Genomic DNA, 16,966 nt, shown 5'->3' on the forward strand with positions numbered 1-16,966 from the left:
TTTCTTCCACAGATTGATACGGTAAAATGAAACTGAGAACGTAAGTCGGAAATCCGAGAGCGCTCATCGCTGTCGACACGACAGTAACAATAGGAACTATTGTTATTTGGGTTTGAGTTTCCCGAGGGACAGATATAGTTGACGGACACACACAGGAAGTCTGTGTTGTTACGTTTGTTATGGTCCGAGTTGCGGAGCTGCAATAAACGTTGACTCAAATGAGTTCAAGAAACTAAATTCTGTGCTTTATAAAGAGTGAAAAAAGCAGAATTTAACACAGACGAAACCATTCGGCCGATCAGAAAGAAGTGTTACCGAAACAAAATGGTGACGTCACGTACCGTAATGGTCGGCAACGGATCGCCGCATACATTTCTTCAACACAACGTGGCCGTGTCAATAAAAAAAAAATCGGTTTATATATATATATATATATATATATATATATATATATATATATATATCTCTCAGGGGTCGCGTTAACCGAATATTTTCCGTCGTTGACCGTTTTTTTAAAACGGTGACGGAAAAAACTGAAGCCCGTCTGTCATTTTGACCGGTTGCAATTCATACCCCAGACCACAGGGTGGCGAGTGAGCATATTAATTAGCTATTGTCTCTTTTGATGCATCTCGCCATCCGGGTGCTGAGTGCTGACAGCGCATTGAAGAGTTAAGGACAGGAGGCTTTGGAGCGCGTCTGGGTCACAGACCGGTGCAGCTGAACCACTGGTTCAGAAGGAGCGCATGCTGCGGGATTTCCTTCCGCTGAAGCGGGTGCTTGCGGGTTCAGGAAACCCCTCGTTCAGAGAGTCTTGTCGACTTTTCATCAGGTCACTTGGAGAAATGTTCCCTGATTTCAAAACTTTGGCTGAAGTGGCGCTTGTAATCCCAGTCTCCAGTGTGGCCGCAGAGTGCGGATTCAGCCTCCAGAACAACATCAAAACGGCCATGAGAAGTCGTCTGTCCGAGGCAAAAGTCCAAAACCTCATGACAATAGCCTCTGCAGCAATCCGACTTGAGACATTTCATTATGCACAAGCGGGCACGCAATGGCGTACCGCACGCATGTGAAAAAATGTGAAGACCGAATCAACTTGTGCGGACTTTAACACCACCACATTTCATATGCAGTAAACATTTTGTTGGGTTGTCATGGTCTTTCAGAGGACAAAGAGGTAAACCATTTTTCTTATTTTTTTTAGCGTAACGTTGACCTGAAAAAAATTACAATGGTATCTGACTGCCACTGTTACCGTTTCTGTATATATATAAAAAAACAACTTTAGTAAGGGTGAAGTGCAAATAAATAATAGAATTAAGATTTGTTATCAATGAAAAAATTATAAGTGTTCGTTGGCTGTCACTGAGTGACATTTGCGATCGCTACACAAAGCTAACTAAATTACCCCAAAGAACAGTAAGAGACGTAGGACAACCAGAGGATGTATAAGAGAAACTAAATTCTATTGAATGTCATTATTATCATTTTAAAAATTTAAGTGACTGGTAAAAATAGATTATGACCGGATTTTTATGACCCTGTCAGTCAAAATGACAGACAACGAAAAAGTCTAGCGCAACCTCTGATATATATATATATATATAAATATATATATAATATATACTGTATATATTTCTGTCTCCATCCATGTACCCGGTGATAAAGCGCACCATGATTTTACAAGTTGATTTTGGGGGAAAAAAGTGCACGTTTCATTCGGGAAATTACGGTAATTGTCGCCAAAAGTTACACAATGTCAGACCATCTGTCTTTATTTAGATGTTGGAATTTACTGCTTGTTCACATTTGATGTTGAAAAAAAAAGAGCAATAAATTATATTTTTGCACAGTAATGTTTTCTTTTGTGTATACTTTAAAATTTTACATAAATCTTCTGATAGAATTATCGGTTATCTGTTGGAACGAGGAGGAAATTATCGGTTATTGGTTGAAAAATGTATTATCGCGCATCACTAGTGATTAGTATTGTAAATGTGCAAATATTATGAACCTTGTTCTCCGCTACAGTGCAGGCCATGCTGTCAATCTGTTCTTTGATGGCCTTACAGGCCTCGTCGACAGCTTGAATCTGCTGCTCGTAACCCGCCTGCTCTCGCTGCAGTTCCTCCAGCTCCAACGTAACGGCATCGGACTCCTATCGGCACAAAGACACAGACTTGCCAATGAGCCATGGATTTTGGACTCAACGAATCCAATTTCGTGGTATGTTCACATACCTGCTGCTTCTGCTTGAGCTTCTCTGTGAAAGCCCCTGCTTTGGCTTTGGCCGCATTGAGCTTCTGTTGAGCGGCTTTCAGCTCCTTCTCTCGCTCAGCTTCTGCGTTCTTCATTTTGTTCTCCAGCACCTTGTACTTCTCCTCTGCTCGCTTCTGCACCTCTTTGGTGACCCGCAGAGTCTCCTCGCTCTCCTCTGGTTACACAACGAAAAAAATATATACAGTACACATGATAAAAAGAGGTTGGTAAATGGGTAGAGAAGATAAATGTTGTCTAGAGTTTCTGACCTATGGCTTTGCGTAGCCTCTCAAGCTCCTCCTGTTGCTGGTGGAAGGAGCTCTGCTGCAACTTGGCCTGCAAAATCTGCTCCTCTTCGACTTTCATATCATGCTGCTGCTTCAGCTGACGGTACCTGAACGAAGCAGAACATTTAGAGAACCCAAGCAATTTCAAACGATTTGAGAGAACACGGCCATCTCATTCGTGTGTCATTACTTCTCAGCAGTTCCCTTCAAGCTGGCCAATTGTTGCTCAGTATCCCTCAACTGAGCTTCCTTTTCATTCAAGTTGCCCTGAACGTCCTTCAACTCCTGCAAGCTGGTCAGGACTGATGCTAACTGCGAACGAGCTCCTGGAGGAGAAAAACAAAATATTAGAGAACGCCAATATAATCCAACAAAATAAACGAGCTCTTGTTGACAAAAAGAAAACTCACTCTAGGAAGAAATCTCATACAGAACACTGTGCACTATAGGGCGACCTGATCAGCTGCTCTAGCAGGTTAAGTTCGAACTTGCTTGTATGTATGTAACATTCTGTATTAGACCTAGGCATGTGCCGGTTACCGGTTTCAAGGTGTACCATGGTATGAAAACGTCACAGTTTCAAAACCACTAAAATTTTCCATCATATCGTAGTTACAGGATTAGCTATTTTTGAGGTCCCAAAAATGTAGCGAGAAATCCGTTGCTTGGAACGGCAGTGCTCACCCATCCCCTTCTAGTTGTTGCTTTGTCCTGTCGGTCAGTGACACTACACCTAAGCTTTTTCCCCGCTCAAAAATAGACAAAGTTGCTAGTATGGGAGTACTTTGGCTACTGGAAAGAAACAAACGGCAGCGGCTTAGAAGAGGAAGGACAGCTGATGTTGGAAGCATCACCTCCAACATGATTTCACATTTACGTGATCATCATCCGTCACTTTACACAAAATTTAAGGTAAGTAAACACTGTCATGAACGTTTCCCACCAGCTACAAGACTTCACTCAACCTGGTTTAGTGTGTCTAGCGATGCTAAAACAAATACTATATCTAGCTCAACTCATGCCACGAGATAAAAAAACACAACAACATACCTGACTGCTGCCGAAAAGCTACTACAAAGTACATCCACATAATGTTACGGTAGATATAATTTACATAGAACTAGATGCATTATAAATTCGGTAGCGTTAGCAGCACATCTACAAAAAGCTAGATGCGGACGTTAGTAAACGGCCGCCATCTTAAAGCAGTACACTTCCCTGCAAGGCTGTTGTTGCGAACCTTCCAAGCAAACTTAATTAACTTTTTATCTAAAATACTCCCAAATCGGTAAAATATTGACTTGAATCTATCTTTAAAATAGTTTTAAAACTTTCACATGTCGAAAGTTGACAAAAGGGAAATTATGGAATAACGGGAGCAATTTTAACAACTTTAACGGTTGATTCACAACATTAAATTAATTGAATGTAGTTTCAAGCTGCTGATACAGAAGGGGACTGGAGTTTTTTATTTACTGTTATTTTTGTATATTTGTTTACTGCTATATGTTAACTTGATATTGAAATAGTAGTTTGGTTTAGCCTGAGAGTATTTTTGAACAATTTTGGAACTAATGTACAAAACATTGGAAGTAAAAAAAAAAATTTTTTTTAAAAGGAGGGGGGTGCATCAATAATCGTTTTATAATCGAATCGGAGCCTCTGAATCGTAATCGTAATCGAATCGTTAGGTGCCCAAAGATTCCCAGCTTTTCTAGTAACCATGCCAAGACTAGCTAACTAGTTTCCTCTCTACCATATGCCTACTTTTGTAAAGTCTTCCTCCATTGTAAACATCTGCTAATTTGCAAATAAGTTGTGAAAAATAAAAAAATCCTGTTCAATGGAAAACAGTATTTTTTTAATAACCCATAAATCTAAAAATAACACATTTTAGAGCTATAATTGCAATACCGTAATACCGTGGTATTTTTGCCTAAGGTTATCATACTGTCAAAATCTCATACCGGCACATGCCTAATTAGACCATCGGGGAAAACCTGATTGGGTGCATAAGTTCTACCTGCTAAATCACTGCTAAATTAAATGGAACATATTACAGTGTCACTACTGACATTTTTATAAATCAATTAGTGAAATTAATTATAACTGTCTTTGGAATTTTTAACACATTTAAAAGCAACACTAGGTAACATTTCAACATTTATAAAATATTTTCATTACATTTGATACATGTCGACTGATAACTAGTTGAATGACACCACTTTCTTGAGGGGGTCTGTATTGCTTTCACTGGCACTAATTAACTTTGAGGAGGGAGAGAGAGACAAAATGTTTTGTCTGAGGAGGAAAAAACGGTATACAGAATAAAGATTGGACCGGCTTTCACTCGCATCCTTCACATAGCTGTTGAAAACAGAAATGTTGTTTAATCCATCTGTAGGTGACCAGGGGATTGATTTTTGATTGATTGATGATTTACGACACTGCAGGTGTGCGCTGGTCCTTATGGGAAACGCAGCGCTGGTCCTCATGGAAAACGCAGTCTTTCTTAAGGCTTGTTCACCAGCATTGCTAAAATCGACCAAAACTGAAAAGTTACATAGTGTTGCTTTAAACCAGTTATTCTGAACAAAGAAGTTGAAACCCAAAAGTGGGACATGGTGGACAGTTAGTATGAATTACAAGATTTATACAGTTTAAAATAAAAATAATGCTTGGTTCTTGGAACATGCAGTAGACCGGTTCCAGACAACCTTAGGTGTCAAACAAATAAAGCATGTATTTGGTCCAAGGCCAAAAAGTGTCTTGTAGACAAGCAGTTGTATTTTATAGTCTATTCTTTGACTCACTGGATGAACGGTTTTCCCTTCATTTAGCAATGTAGTTATTACTGTTTTTCACTGGATTTTTTTAATATTCATATTCACAATAATTCTGGATGTAATCCTGTGTTAGCTTAAGTTAGCGGGTCATAACATACTTATAATTCCTCATAGTACGGTGCGAAAAATGTGATTGGGACATCAATCATTATACTAGTACTTGTAGCATTAGAATTCAGACTGTTTTGTTTTCTTTGGTCTGCACTCTGCAACTTTTTTCCTACAAAGACAAACTCGTGATGTTGCACTTTACTGAAAACAACTGAGCAGTGCTTGCTTATGTATTACTGAATTCTATCGTCACGCTGACAATTTTTTTTTTTTTTTTTACACACAATCAATGGGTTTGACAAAGGCACGCAGCACCCTGCTAAGCACAGTGCGAAAAGACCTTGATAAAGAGAAGAGTCTTAAATTAATGGACATGCGTTTCCTCCTCGCTCTCACCTCCACTCAGTGTTCCTTGAGGGTCAAAGATGTCTCCTCCAAGAGTGACGGTCTTGGTCATCACCTGCTTATCAAAAGCTACTTTCTTAGCATTATCCAGAGTATCGCACACCAACGTGGATCCAAACACGTACTCCATGGCCCTCCGCATGTCAGGCTCATAGCCCACCAGGGATAGAGCTGTATGGACATTGTTTTCTCCCACCTGAGAAAGGAGATTGACAGGATAAGTATTGACTTGATGACCTGTTTAGACTCACAACACTAATTAGGTTGGCTCACCAGGTTTTTGGCAGCTTGAACCACTTTGTCACTCAGTGTCTTAGCAGCTATTTTATTCAGTGGAATGATGGTGTATCGCCGCTGCAGTTCACCCTTCTCCAACAGCTTCTTACCAGTCACCTACACACATAAACAACCCCCCCAAAAGAGTTCAACATGAGACAAGACGTACACCAAAGTTAGCATTAGGGGTGCACGATATCCGTTTTATGAAACGGATATCGATAGCTTCCTGCTCCTCAAGGCCGATACCGATACGATAAACGATAATATATATACAGTGGGGAGAACAAGTATTTGATACACTGCCAATATTGGCAGTGTATCAAATACTTGTTCTCCCCACTGTATATTTTTTCAATGTATATTCACCTGAGTTTTTGAACACCTGTAGGTCAAAAATACTAGTGGTTGATTCAGCTTAGATTTGCCTTTGACCGAACCAGAATGTTCATGATGACATGAACATTATTATAATGAACAAAACAAAGACAGTAACAAAACTTTGCATACTGGAAAAACAGGAGTGGAAACAAACGCACAAATCCCAATCTGACACCGTGCCAAAAATATTATTAATAGGGCCGATAATATATTATTAGAGCTGTCCCGACAAGTCGACATAGTCGACGTAAATCCGTCGACGAGCAAAAGATCCCGTCGACGGTTAACGAAGGGTTAAAAAAATATGCGTGGAAAGAATGTCGGACGCTCTGTATGCAAGCGGGGAAAGCGGCACAAAGCCAAAAAAGCGCACCAGAGTGTCCAAAACATTGACTTTTTTCAAAGAAACAAAGGAGGGTACACTCTTTTGTCCTGTCTCTTCAATGCCAAACTTGGCTGCATGTCAGCCGTGAATAAACACCTAAAGCGCCGTCACCCAGTTTGTAAGTCCATCTAACTAACTAACGACATGTTTTATTGAAGTTGCCAAGCCTGTCACGATATGCAATGAGTCCATTTATCGCACGGCAAATAAAAATGAGGCCGGTAATTTTGACGGCTGCCTTTTATCGCTGCGCGTGTGCGTGCGTGCGTAAATTGGTGCATGCGTGCGTGCTGATGACATAGAGACTCCAGTTCCTTTCTCTTATCAACACACTGTAGAATTAAAGTTCAGACATACAAAATAAGAAAACACATCTATATTAAACACTGTAACGTTAGCACTGCTACACTGAGGTGAATGGGGGGAAAAGGCAACTTACTTTAGCCTTGGCAGTCGTCTCGCGAAAGCAAACTTGATGTTAAAAGGTGACACTTCAAAAATGAAAAATCGCTGGTTAACAGCATTTGCAAATGAAAAAAAATGACCAAAAAAATCTATTACTGACACTACATGCAATTACAAAAAGTGCTTTTTTTTGCGGAGTGTAAAGCTGAAGTTAGCGGGTTAGCGAACGTACGTCCCTAATACCTTTAAAATGACACCCTTTATGAAAAATCTGATTGACAATGAATAATTATTATAATACTATTATATATAGTATTATACTATAATATTAATGCTAGGTGTTTTTTTAATTGTTTTGAATCATGTTGGAAAGGCGAAGTCAGTGTTCTGAATCTGTTTACATTCCATTCTTTTGCACTAGTTAATTCTATCAGCATTTGAACTTGTTTATTTTTTTTATTTATTATTGTTATTTACGTGTTTATTTGTACTTAAATAAATAATTTACGCGTTCCAATAAGTTTTTGTGAATTCATAAGCATCAACAAAAATTTCATTGCTAGATTAGTAAAAAAAATAATTTTTTAAAATTTAATTATTAGATTAGTCGACTAATCGTAAAAATAGTCGGCTGACTAATCGGGAGAAAATTAGTCGTTTGGGACAGCCCTATATATTATGTTATCAGATTTATTGGGATGACGTCATAATTCCTATTATCGGACCGCTAACTATCGGACCGATAATTATCGTGCACCTCTAGTCAGCATGCACATTGCACACTCACCTCTGTATCAACGACAATATTATAAAGTCGCCCTCCAGCAACAACCTCCAGTGCAGTTGCATAGGAAACGTCGCTGACTGTAATCAAGTTTGCTAGCAGTCCCTTGACTTTACTGCGGTCCCACCCACGCTCAGGATCTCTGCAAAACATTTTAACCATGTTTAATGGCAAAAAATAAAACAAAAATTGTAATGTGGCCAAATATTGTAGACTTTGAAAAGAAAAATAAAAAAAAAATCAAAATAACGTTGCTGAAACCGGTGGTTGCTTTGACACAATAATGAAGATCAGTGAGCATGCAAAATGTCCAGTGAATGAGGGTGTGTTAGCCTACATGACCCAAAATGTGATGTCCAAGAACAGTCACCAGGTCGTTGTTTTTGTTTTTTTTAATTACCAAAAACAGTAACTTGCCTTTTAAAGGCTTAAAAAAAACGTTAAATAAAAGAAACAAACTGCAAAACTTGCATCTTATTTTTTTCCCTCTCCCCCTACTTGTGCTGTCGGCCCCCAAATACATAATAATAACTCCACAAAGAAACAAATGTTTTTTCATGGAAAAACCTATTAAATAACTGGTTGCTAGATTTTCAGTTTGCCAAAAATTAAATAAAAATCCTTTCAATCATGCGCAATAAATAACAAAATTATTCATAAAATTGCATAATTGCCTAGCACTATGTTATCAGCTGTCAAAGCTTTAGCAAAGTTTAGCTAAGGTTTAGTATTCATTTTTGGCAAGGGTTTAGCAAAGTTCAGGAATTTCAAACCCAAGTTTACTAAATATGAAAATATTTTATCTCTACAAAATTCATGAGCTTAACCCATAGGGAAAATGTAAACTTTGCAACAAAAAGTGCATTTCATTGTTGTGAGGGACATGTTGTCAACCCCTTCTTCTAAAAACACACCATCCAATTGTGGCTTACTTGTAGTCAAAGCGAAGATTTGGGAAGCGAGACACAAGCCGCTCATAGGTCTCTTTCAGATTTGCAACCTCTCTGGACAGCTGTCTTCTAATCTCCAGAAGACGCTCCTCCTTCCCATCTATACACATTTAGACCAGTATCATAGCATATTACTGAAAACAACTGTGGATGTGAAGGCAATAACGTGCTGAAGAAAAAGCTGCACCTTCATATTTGAGTTTGGCTAGCTCGGCCTCTAATTTCTCCTTGCTGCTTTTGATGGCTTGCAAACTATCCTGGTCCTTCTTATAGCCACTGTCCATCTTTTTCACCTCGGCCTGCTTGGTCTTCAGTTCAGCCTGGGCGTGCTTCAGCGTCATTTGGGCCTGAGAGAACAAATGACACAGCCTGATCATGTACTGTAAGTTCACTTTGACAAGACGTGGATGTTAACCAAGAATAATGCACAGCTCACAGAAGTATCTTGCAGTCTCTCACCTGTTTGGCCTCAGTGTCAGCCTTGCTCATGTCATTCTTACAGGCCATCATCTGACCAGCCAGCGTGGTTTCCTCTCCATCTTCATTGGTGGACAGACCAGCAGAGACTGCTTTAAAATGCTGCTCGGCTGCCTCAAGGGCTGCACCGTCCTTCTGGCCTTCCTCCTTGAGAGCCTGAAGCTGCTGCCCCAACTTGGACACCTCATTTTCTTTTGTCACCAGCATCTTCTTGTCCTAATAAGTAGATGACAACTGCATTGATTAGAAGGTAAAACAGATTATTCTATTGCTTGATCGTCATTAACATATTGTGGATGGAGAAGCATTCAAAAGAGTGCTTCTATACCTCTTGCATACTCTTGACAAGCTCCTGCCTCTTCTTGGTTTCATCCTTTAAATTTTGTTTTTTTAGATCAAGAGCACTCTGAGCTTTGGCATCCACACGCTGCACGTCTGCCAGCGTTTTCTCCAGAGATTTTAATACGCCTTTTTCTTCCTGGGGGTCGGCAAAACAGGAATAAAGTTTCAGTTACACAGCAATTTCGAAAGATTTGTGTATTGAATTTTCCCCAAATTCATTTACTAAATTTTAGATGGCTTAACTGTTACACTCCCTCCTACAAAGAAATCGAAATATCAAATAAAGACAGTGAAGGGGTAGGCATGTGCCGGTTACCAGTTTCAAGGTTTACCGTGGAATTAAAACGGCACGGTTTCAAAACCACTAAAATTTTCTGTCACACCGTAGTACGGTACTAGCTATTTTTCATGTCCCAAAAATGCAGCGAGAAATGGAGCAGGAACACTCACCACTTCCCCTCGGGTTGTTGCTATGTCCGTAAGTGACGCAACTCTGTGCTACAGACTAGAGTTGAAACAATGAAGGTGGTGCGCTTTTTCCTCTGTCAAAAAAACCAAGATCGCTTGTATGGGAGTATTTTCGCTACCGAAAAGAAACAAACGGCCACGGTTTAGAGGAGGAAGGCAAGGCTTGCTTGTGGAAGGTGGCTGCAAAGGGGGGCGGCACCTCAAACTTGATTTCACATTTACTTGGCCATCATCCGTCACTTTATACAAAATTGAAGGTAAGTAAATGCTGTAATTTACGTTTCCCACCAGCTACGAGAGTTTTCTCCAGCGTGTTTAGTGATAGTTAAACAAATACTTTGACGTCACGTAACTAGGGATGGGAATTGATAGGATTTTTACGATTCCGATTCCATTATTGATATTGCTTAACGATTCGATTCTTTATCGATTCTCTTACCGATTCTAATTTGGGGGAAAAGAACAAACGTTTTGATTGGCATTGAGTTTGTTTATTCAGAAGTCACAACCTTACAAACTCACGAGATCAAAAGAGGCCCAAAGCCTCAATGTTAACTGTGGCAATAAGTGGCAAATACACAAGAATATGTAACATTTTATTGAAACATTTATCTAATAGAAATAAAAAATATTGCTATATATTGGCAGATAGGTTTTTGTTCTGACTTTGGCAATATGTGTTAAAGCAGGGGTCCCCAAACTTTTTCCTGTGAGGGCCACATAACTTTTCCCTTCTCTGATGAGGGGCCGGGGTCAGTTTGTTACAGAAAAAGTGTGACGATTGTGGAAGTGCATAAATGTAAAAAGTTATTGTTTTTCAGAAAGCCACAATCAAATAACCCTTTCTGGATTCTTTATAATAATAATAATAATAATTAATAATAAAAACACTATTAATTAAATAGATAATAACCAAATAACCCTCTCTGAATTCTTCAAGGAAAAGGCCAGAAAATAAATAACACGATTGAGAGAAAAAAAAAAAATTCAAAATAGCCGGACCAAATGTGAAGGCGGGCCGTATTTGGGCCGCGGGCCGCAGTTTGAGGACTCCTGGAGCGCGCATACACCCAAAGAAGAAATGCCGCATCCAAGTGAGTGAGAGAGGGAAACACTTCTACGAGCCTACGTTCTTTATTAATGTTAATATCTACAGAGGCAACTTCTGTATGTATCATCTTTTGTGTTGTTGTTGTTGTGTTTCCACTCGCGATCGGACACTTAAATCCAGTTGTGTAGTGGTTTGAACGATGTGCTAATGCTAGCGAGCGAATGCTAACCATACTGTTATTAGCAGCTAATCATCGCTGATTTACGTTGATGCAAACCTGTTTGTTATTGGGGACGAAATTGATTTGTTTCATTTCTATTCTTAGTTTCACTCTTCAAGTGATGGTTGAATAAAGTCAGCAAATTATACCAACGTCTTCTGCATCGTGATTTGTAGGGATGGGAATCGAAATCCGATTCCAATTCGGAACCGGTTCCGAGTGTTTCGAGGCCTCGACATCACAATGAAAAAGCCTTAACGATCCCTTTAATGATTCCTAAAGACGCGTATTGCGTCGTGACGTGTCTTGTTGTCCAGACGCATCAAACTAGCATGGCGTCAAGAACCACTCGCTCCAAAGTTTGACTACACTTCACCAGGAAAGAGTGTGAAAATGAAAGGTTACGACGGGTAAGCACGAGCATTGCAGCCATAAACATAACAATGACAGCACGTAGGTTCAAACGCTCGAAAGTGTGTCTTCACTTCACGAGGAAAAATTACAACAAAGCGACTTGCAGTCATTGCAAGGTGGAGATAACTGCATCGGGAGGGAATACGACTGCGCTGTCCTCACAGAGAGGCTAAGGCTCAGTTCTGGCTATACAGCTAGCTAAACTCCCAAATGACAATGTAGAAGACGTTGGTATAATTTGCTGACTTTATTCAACCATCACTTGAAGAGTGAAACTAAGAATAGAAATGAAACAAATCAATTTCGTCCCCAATAACAGGTTTGCATCAACGTAAATCAGCTATGATTAGCTGCTAATAACAGTATGGTTAGCATTCGTTTGCTAGCATTAGCACATCGTTCAAACCACTACACAACTGGATTTAAGTGTCCGATCGCGAGTGGAAACACAACAACAACAACACAAAAGATGATACATACAGGCATTGCCTCTGTAGATATTAACATTAACAAAGAACGTAGGCTCGTAGAAGTGTTTCCCTCTCTCACTTCGCTCGCTCAATCGCTTGGATGCGGCATTTCTTCGGGTGGCCAAACTGCGGCCCGCGGCCCAAATACAGCCCGCCTCCACATTTGGTCCGGCCATTTTGAATTTTTTTTTTTCTCAATCGTGTTATTTCCTGGCCTTTTTCCTTGAAGAATTCAGAGGGTTATTTGGTTATTATCTATTTAATTAATAGTGTTTTTATTATTAATTATTATTATTATATTATTATTTTTATTTTATTTACTTTCATTCCGTGAAGAATCCAGAAAGGGTTATTTGATTGTGGCTTTCTGAAAAACAATAATTTTTTACATTTATGCACTTCTGCGATCGTCACACTTTTTCTGTTACAAACTGACCCCGGCCCCTCATCAGAGAAGGGAAAAGTTATGTGGCCCTCACAGGAAAAAGTTTGGGGACCCCTGCTTTAACACATATTGCCAAAGGCAGAACAACAACCTATCTGCCAATATATACCAATATTTTTTATTTCTATTAGATAAATGTTTCAGTAAAATGTTACACATTCTTGTGTATTTGCCACTTATTGCCACAGTTAACATTGAGGCTCTGGGCCTCTTTTGATCTCGTTGTGAGTTTGTAAGGTTGTGAGTTCTGATTAAACAAACTCGATGCCAATCAAAACGTTTGTTCTTCTTTCCCCCCAAATTAGAATCGATAAGAGAACCGATAAAGAATCGAATCGTTAAGCAATATCGATAATGGAATCGGAATCGTAAAAATCCTATCAATTCCCATCCCTAGTCATTTGGGAGTTTAGGTAGCTGTATAGCACCGGACTTTTTTTTTTTTTTTTTAATAGCCAGGACTGAGCCTTATCCTCTCTGTGAGGACAGCGCAATCGTATTCCCTCCCGATGCAGTTATCTCCACCTTGCAATGACTGCAAGTCGCTTTGTTGTAATTTTTCCTCGTGAAGTGAAGACACACTTTCGAGCGTTTGAACTTACGTGCTGTCATTGTTATGTTTATGGCTGCAATGCTCGTGCTTACCCGTCGTAACCTTTCATTTTCACACTCTTTCCTGGTGAAGTGTAGTCAAACTTTGGAGCGAGTGGTTCTTGGCGCCATGCTAGTTTGATGAGTCTGGACAACAACTTATACACGTCACGATGCAATACGCATCTTTAGGAATCGTTAAAGGGATCGTTAAGGCTTTTTCATTGTGACGTCGAGGCCTCGAAACACTCGGAACCGGTTCCGAATTGGAATCGGATTTCGATTCCCATCCCTACACGTAACTAGCTTGTTAACGAGGCAGATAATGTGGCTAGTTAGCACGTCAAGACGGCTAACCGGGTTCCTCTCTACCATTGGCCAACTTTCCTAAAGTCTTCCGCGCAAGGGTACTTGCCAGCAGTCCCGGATTGTGCGGGACAACCCGGGATATAGGAAGTTCCAATTGGTACCGCCGCTGCCGACGGAACCAATCGGAACTTCCTATATTGCGGGCTGTCCCGGACAATACAATACTGTTGGCAACCTTAATTCTTTCACCATTGTAAACATCTCTTCAAAATAACATTTTCATAATACAGCTTGTGGTGTTTTTTCTCTCTGGTGACTTTCTGTGTTGAGAGTGTGTGTATAATGTGTAAATATGATACGAGTCACACTCTTGCTTTCCATTAATATTCAACTAATTAACTATTAATAGTAGTAGTGGACACATCGTCTCACCTCACCGCTCCAAACCTAACCAAAAAAAGGTGAACATGCTCAGATTCCTGCATCATAACTTGGACTGAGTGAGAAATATGGAGAAAATGAGAAAGTCTCTAAAATGTTGAAGTGCTTGCAAAATATATGAATATATTTTTTTTAATTTTATTTAGAAGTGTTTATTTTTTTATGGAAAATAATCATTTTTGTTCTTGTTCTAAATAATGTTGAACTACTTGAGCTGTGGCTGCAGGTTTAAGTTCTATTTATGTTAATTTTATTTAAAATACTTTTTAATTTTTTGTTTTATGTATTTATTTTAACATTATAGTCATGTTGATGGTCTAATTTGCAAATATACTCAGGAAAAATAAAATAATTCCGTTCAATGGAAAAAAATTTTTTTTTTTTTTTTTTTTTAAAACATCTCAAAATAACACATTTTAGAGCTATAAATGCAATACCGTAATACCATGAAACCGCGGTATTTTTGCTGACGGTTATCGCACTGTCAAAATCTCATACCGGCACATGTCTATGAAGGGGTCAAGACAACCATTTTGAAACTGTGAGGTACTTTAAATTAATCCTAAGGAATAACAATTTTAGAAACTGTTCCAGAATGCATTTTTCTGTGGTATACAGTGCTTTCCAGAATGGCGAACTCTCCTGGAACGTACCTCTTCTTTTTTGTCTTTCAGTGCCTGAATCTGTGCAGAAAGCTCCCGGACTTTGCTCTCATTCTCAGCCAAGGCAGCTTGCATCTTAGCAATGCTGTCCTGCATCACTTTCAGGTTCTCAGCAGATTTCAGATTGGTCTCCTCAGCACACATAAACTTCCAGGCCACGTATAAGCGTGACAAGTGCTCGATTTCACGCATCAGTTTCTGATACTCCAAGTATGACGATCGCTCCTGCATGATTCACAAATCCTGTTCAGTCAAAATTCTGCTTTTGTTGCACAAAACAGCCTTGTAAACAAAAATTCACATGAAAATGGATGTTGAAATGATGCTATGACAACAAACAAATAGTTTGAACTTTGAAAATAAAGAAATCTATGCAATGCGTAGGTGTTAGCATTCATGCTTAATCAACAACCACATTCAGTCACATCACTAGATGAATACTGGACTTACTCTTGAGTATCATATAGGTCAACATACCTCTTGTAGTTTCTGCATGGTTGGAGTAATTTCCTCATCCAAAATCTACATAATTAAAAGTGCAAATGATCACATTTCGTTTATTTTTTCTTAATACTTAAGAAGAGGATACTGGTCAAATGTTTAATGAGACAACATACAGAGTGAATCTCTTTCAGTTTAGCCTCCTTCTTCTCAATGGTCTTCTGGGCGCTAATCTTTTTGCACTCGTACATCCTGGTTCCAGCAGCCTCCTCAATCATAGCAAGAATCTGAAAGCACATTTTCACTCCTTCAAAGCAGGAAGACAAAACAACAGCTCTTTGGGCATGTGCACACTTTACCTCTGGTGGCTTCATATTTAGAACTTTGGTGATCCTTCCCTAAAATTTGTAGTAGAAAACATGATTATGTTGACAATATTTTGAGTTTTTAAGAAAATAAAAATGTAAACGTGAACGTAAGGCTAACCTGCATGATGAGAAAATGTGGGTTGTTGACATTGAGGCCAACAGAACAGAACAAGTCTTGCACTCTGGTGTTGTTAGCATTGACTCCATTGATAAGATACTTGTTTCGGCCACCAATTACCACCTTGAAGGAAAACAGGATTATAAAAGATACTACTGCTCATCAAAAAGTTATGGGATATTCATTGTGTCGAAATTAAGATTGAGTGTTAATACACTGTATTTTTTAGTCTGGATTAAGTGCAGGTTAATGTAATTGGACCTTAATTGGTCTATCTGTTCAAAGTTTTAGTACTTTTTGCACAAATTGCCGTTTCCTATCAAGAAGCTAAACTGCAAAATGTAAAACAGGCGTGTAAACCATGATTGGACAAATATATTTTCAGGGACGTCCACTTCTATTCCTTTGGGTAACTCTTTAGAACTGCATATTTGTTGCGACATGTAGATTATGCTCAGTGGAAATCTACCTTTTGAGAAAATCCTGTTTACAGTATTTACTTGCAATATGATGTTTGTTAGGAAAAAGTGTTGTTTTCATCTAGTCATTTCGAAATGTTAATTCTAGGGCTGCAGCTATCGATTATTTTGGTAGTCGATTAATCGATGAACTACTTAGTTCTAATAATCGAGTAATCGGATAAGGGACATGAAAAATTAAAATACCCGAGTTGAGCCTCAAACAGTACCCAAAAATAAAAGAGGATCTATGTACAACAAAAGGACAATTGGCTAACTTTCATAGCAAAAGTCTGCTAGGTTAAATGCTATAAAAAAACTAACTTTTTTTTTTTTTTAAACAATGATCTTAATGATTCAGATACATATTCCTGCAAACAACGGCTTAATATACTTATAAACTACGAATGCATAAAAAATAAAAAAAAACATTAGCTCAAACAAAAACTTTGCTAATGTTGGTCTTGACAGGGAGCAGCTGGATTCACCCATGTGAAATGAGGCAGACCAGAGGGCAGTGTATCCACCCAAAGCAACAAAACTAAATGCAAACACTTTCAAAATAAACCATTACAACGCCACTTTAATTAAACAAGTACCCGAAGCAGCAAAATTGAATTCGAATATTTTTTTTCTAATCAATACTCGAGTTAGAGCAGGGC

The 16,966-nt window shown here is 38.9% G+C and overlaps 1 protein-coding gene across 1 annotated transcript in view; it reads right to left on the minus strand.

Moving 5' to 3' along the window:
• smc2 (structural maintenance of chromosomes 2) overlaps window positions 1-16,966 on the minus strand; it is a 29,863-nt gene that overhangs the window by 8,088 nt on the left and 4,809 nt on the right. Inside the window, 16 exon segments of the mRNA XM_057842485.1 lie at window positions 2,015-2,158; window positions 2,241-2,434; window positions 2,529-2,653; window positions 2,737-2,872; window positions 5,840-6,044; window positions 6,122-6,241; window positions 8,083-8,221; window positions 9,012-9,129; window positions 9,217-9,376; window positions 9,489-9,722; window positions 9,835-9,984; window positions 14,911-15,144; window positions 15,397-15,441; window positions 15,537-15,647; window positions 15,720-15,758; window positions 15,847-15,969. Of these exon segments, the coding sequence (XP_057698468.1) occupies window positions 2,015-2,158; window positions 2,241-2,434; window positions 2,529-2,653; window positions 2,737-2,872; window positions 5,840-6,044; window positions 6,122-6,241; window positions 8,083-8,221; window positions 9,012-9,129; window positions 9,217-9,376; window positions 9,489-9,722; window positions 9,835-9,984; window positions 14,911-15,144; window positions 15,397-15,441; window positions 15,537-15,647; window positions 15,720-15,758; window positions 15,847-15,969 (2,277 nt within the window).

The sequence above is a fragment of the Corythoichthys intestinalis genome, chromosome 8, assembly GCF_030265065.1.
Source record: "Corythoichthys intestinalis isolate RoL2023-P3 chromosome 8, ASM3026506v1, whole genome shotgun sequence".
NCBI classification, from domain to species: Eukaryota; Metazoa; Chordata; class Actinopteri; order Syngnathiformes; family Syngnathidae; genus Corythoichthys; species Corythoichthys intestinalis.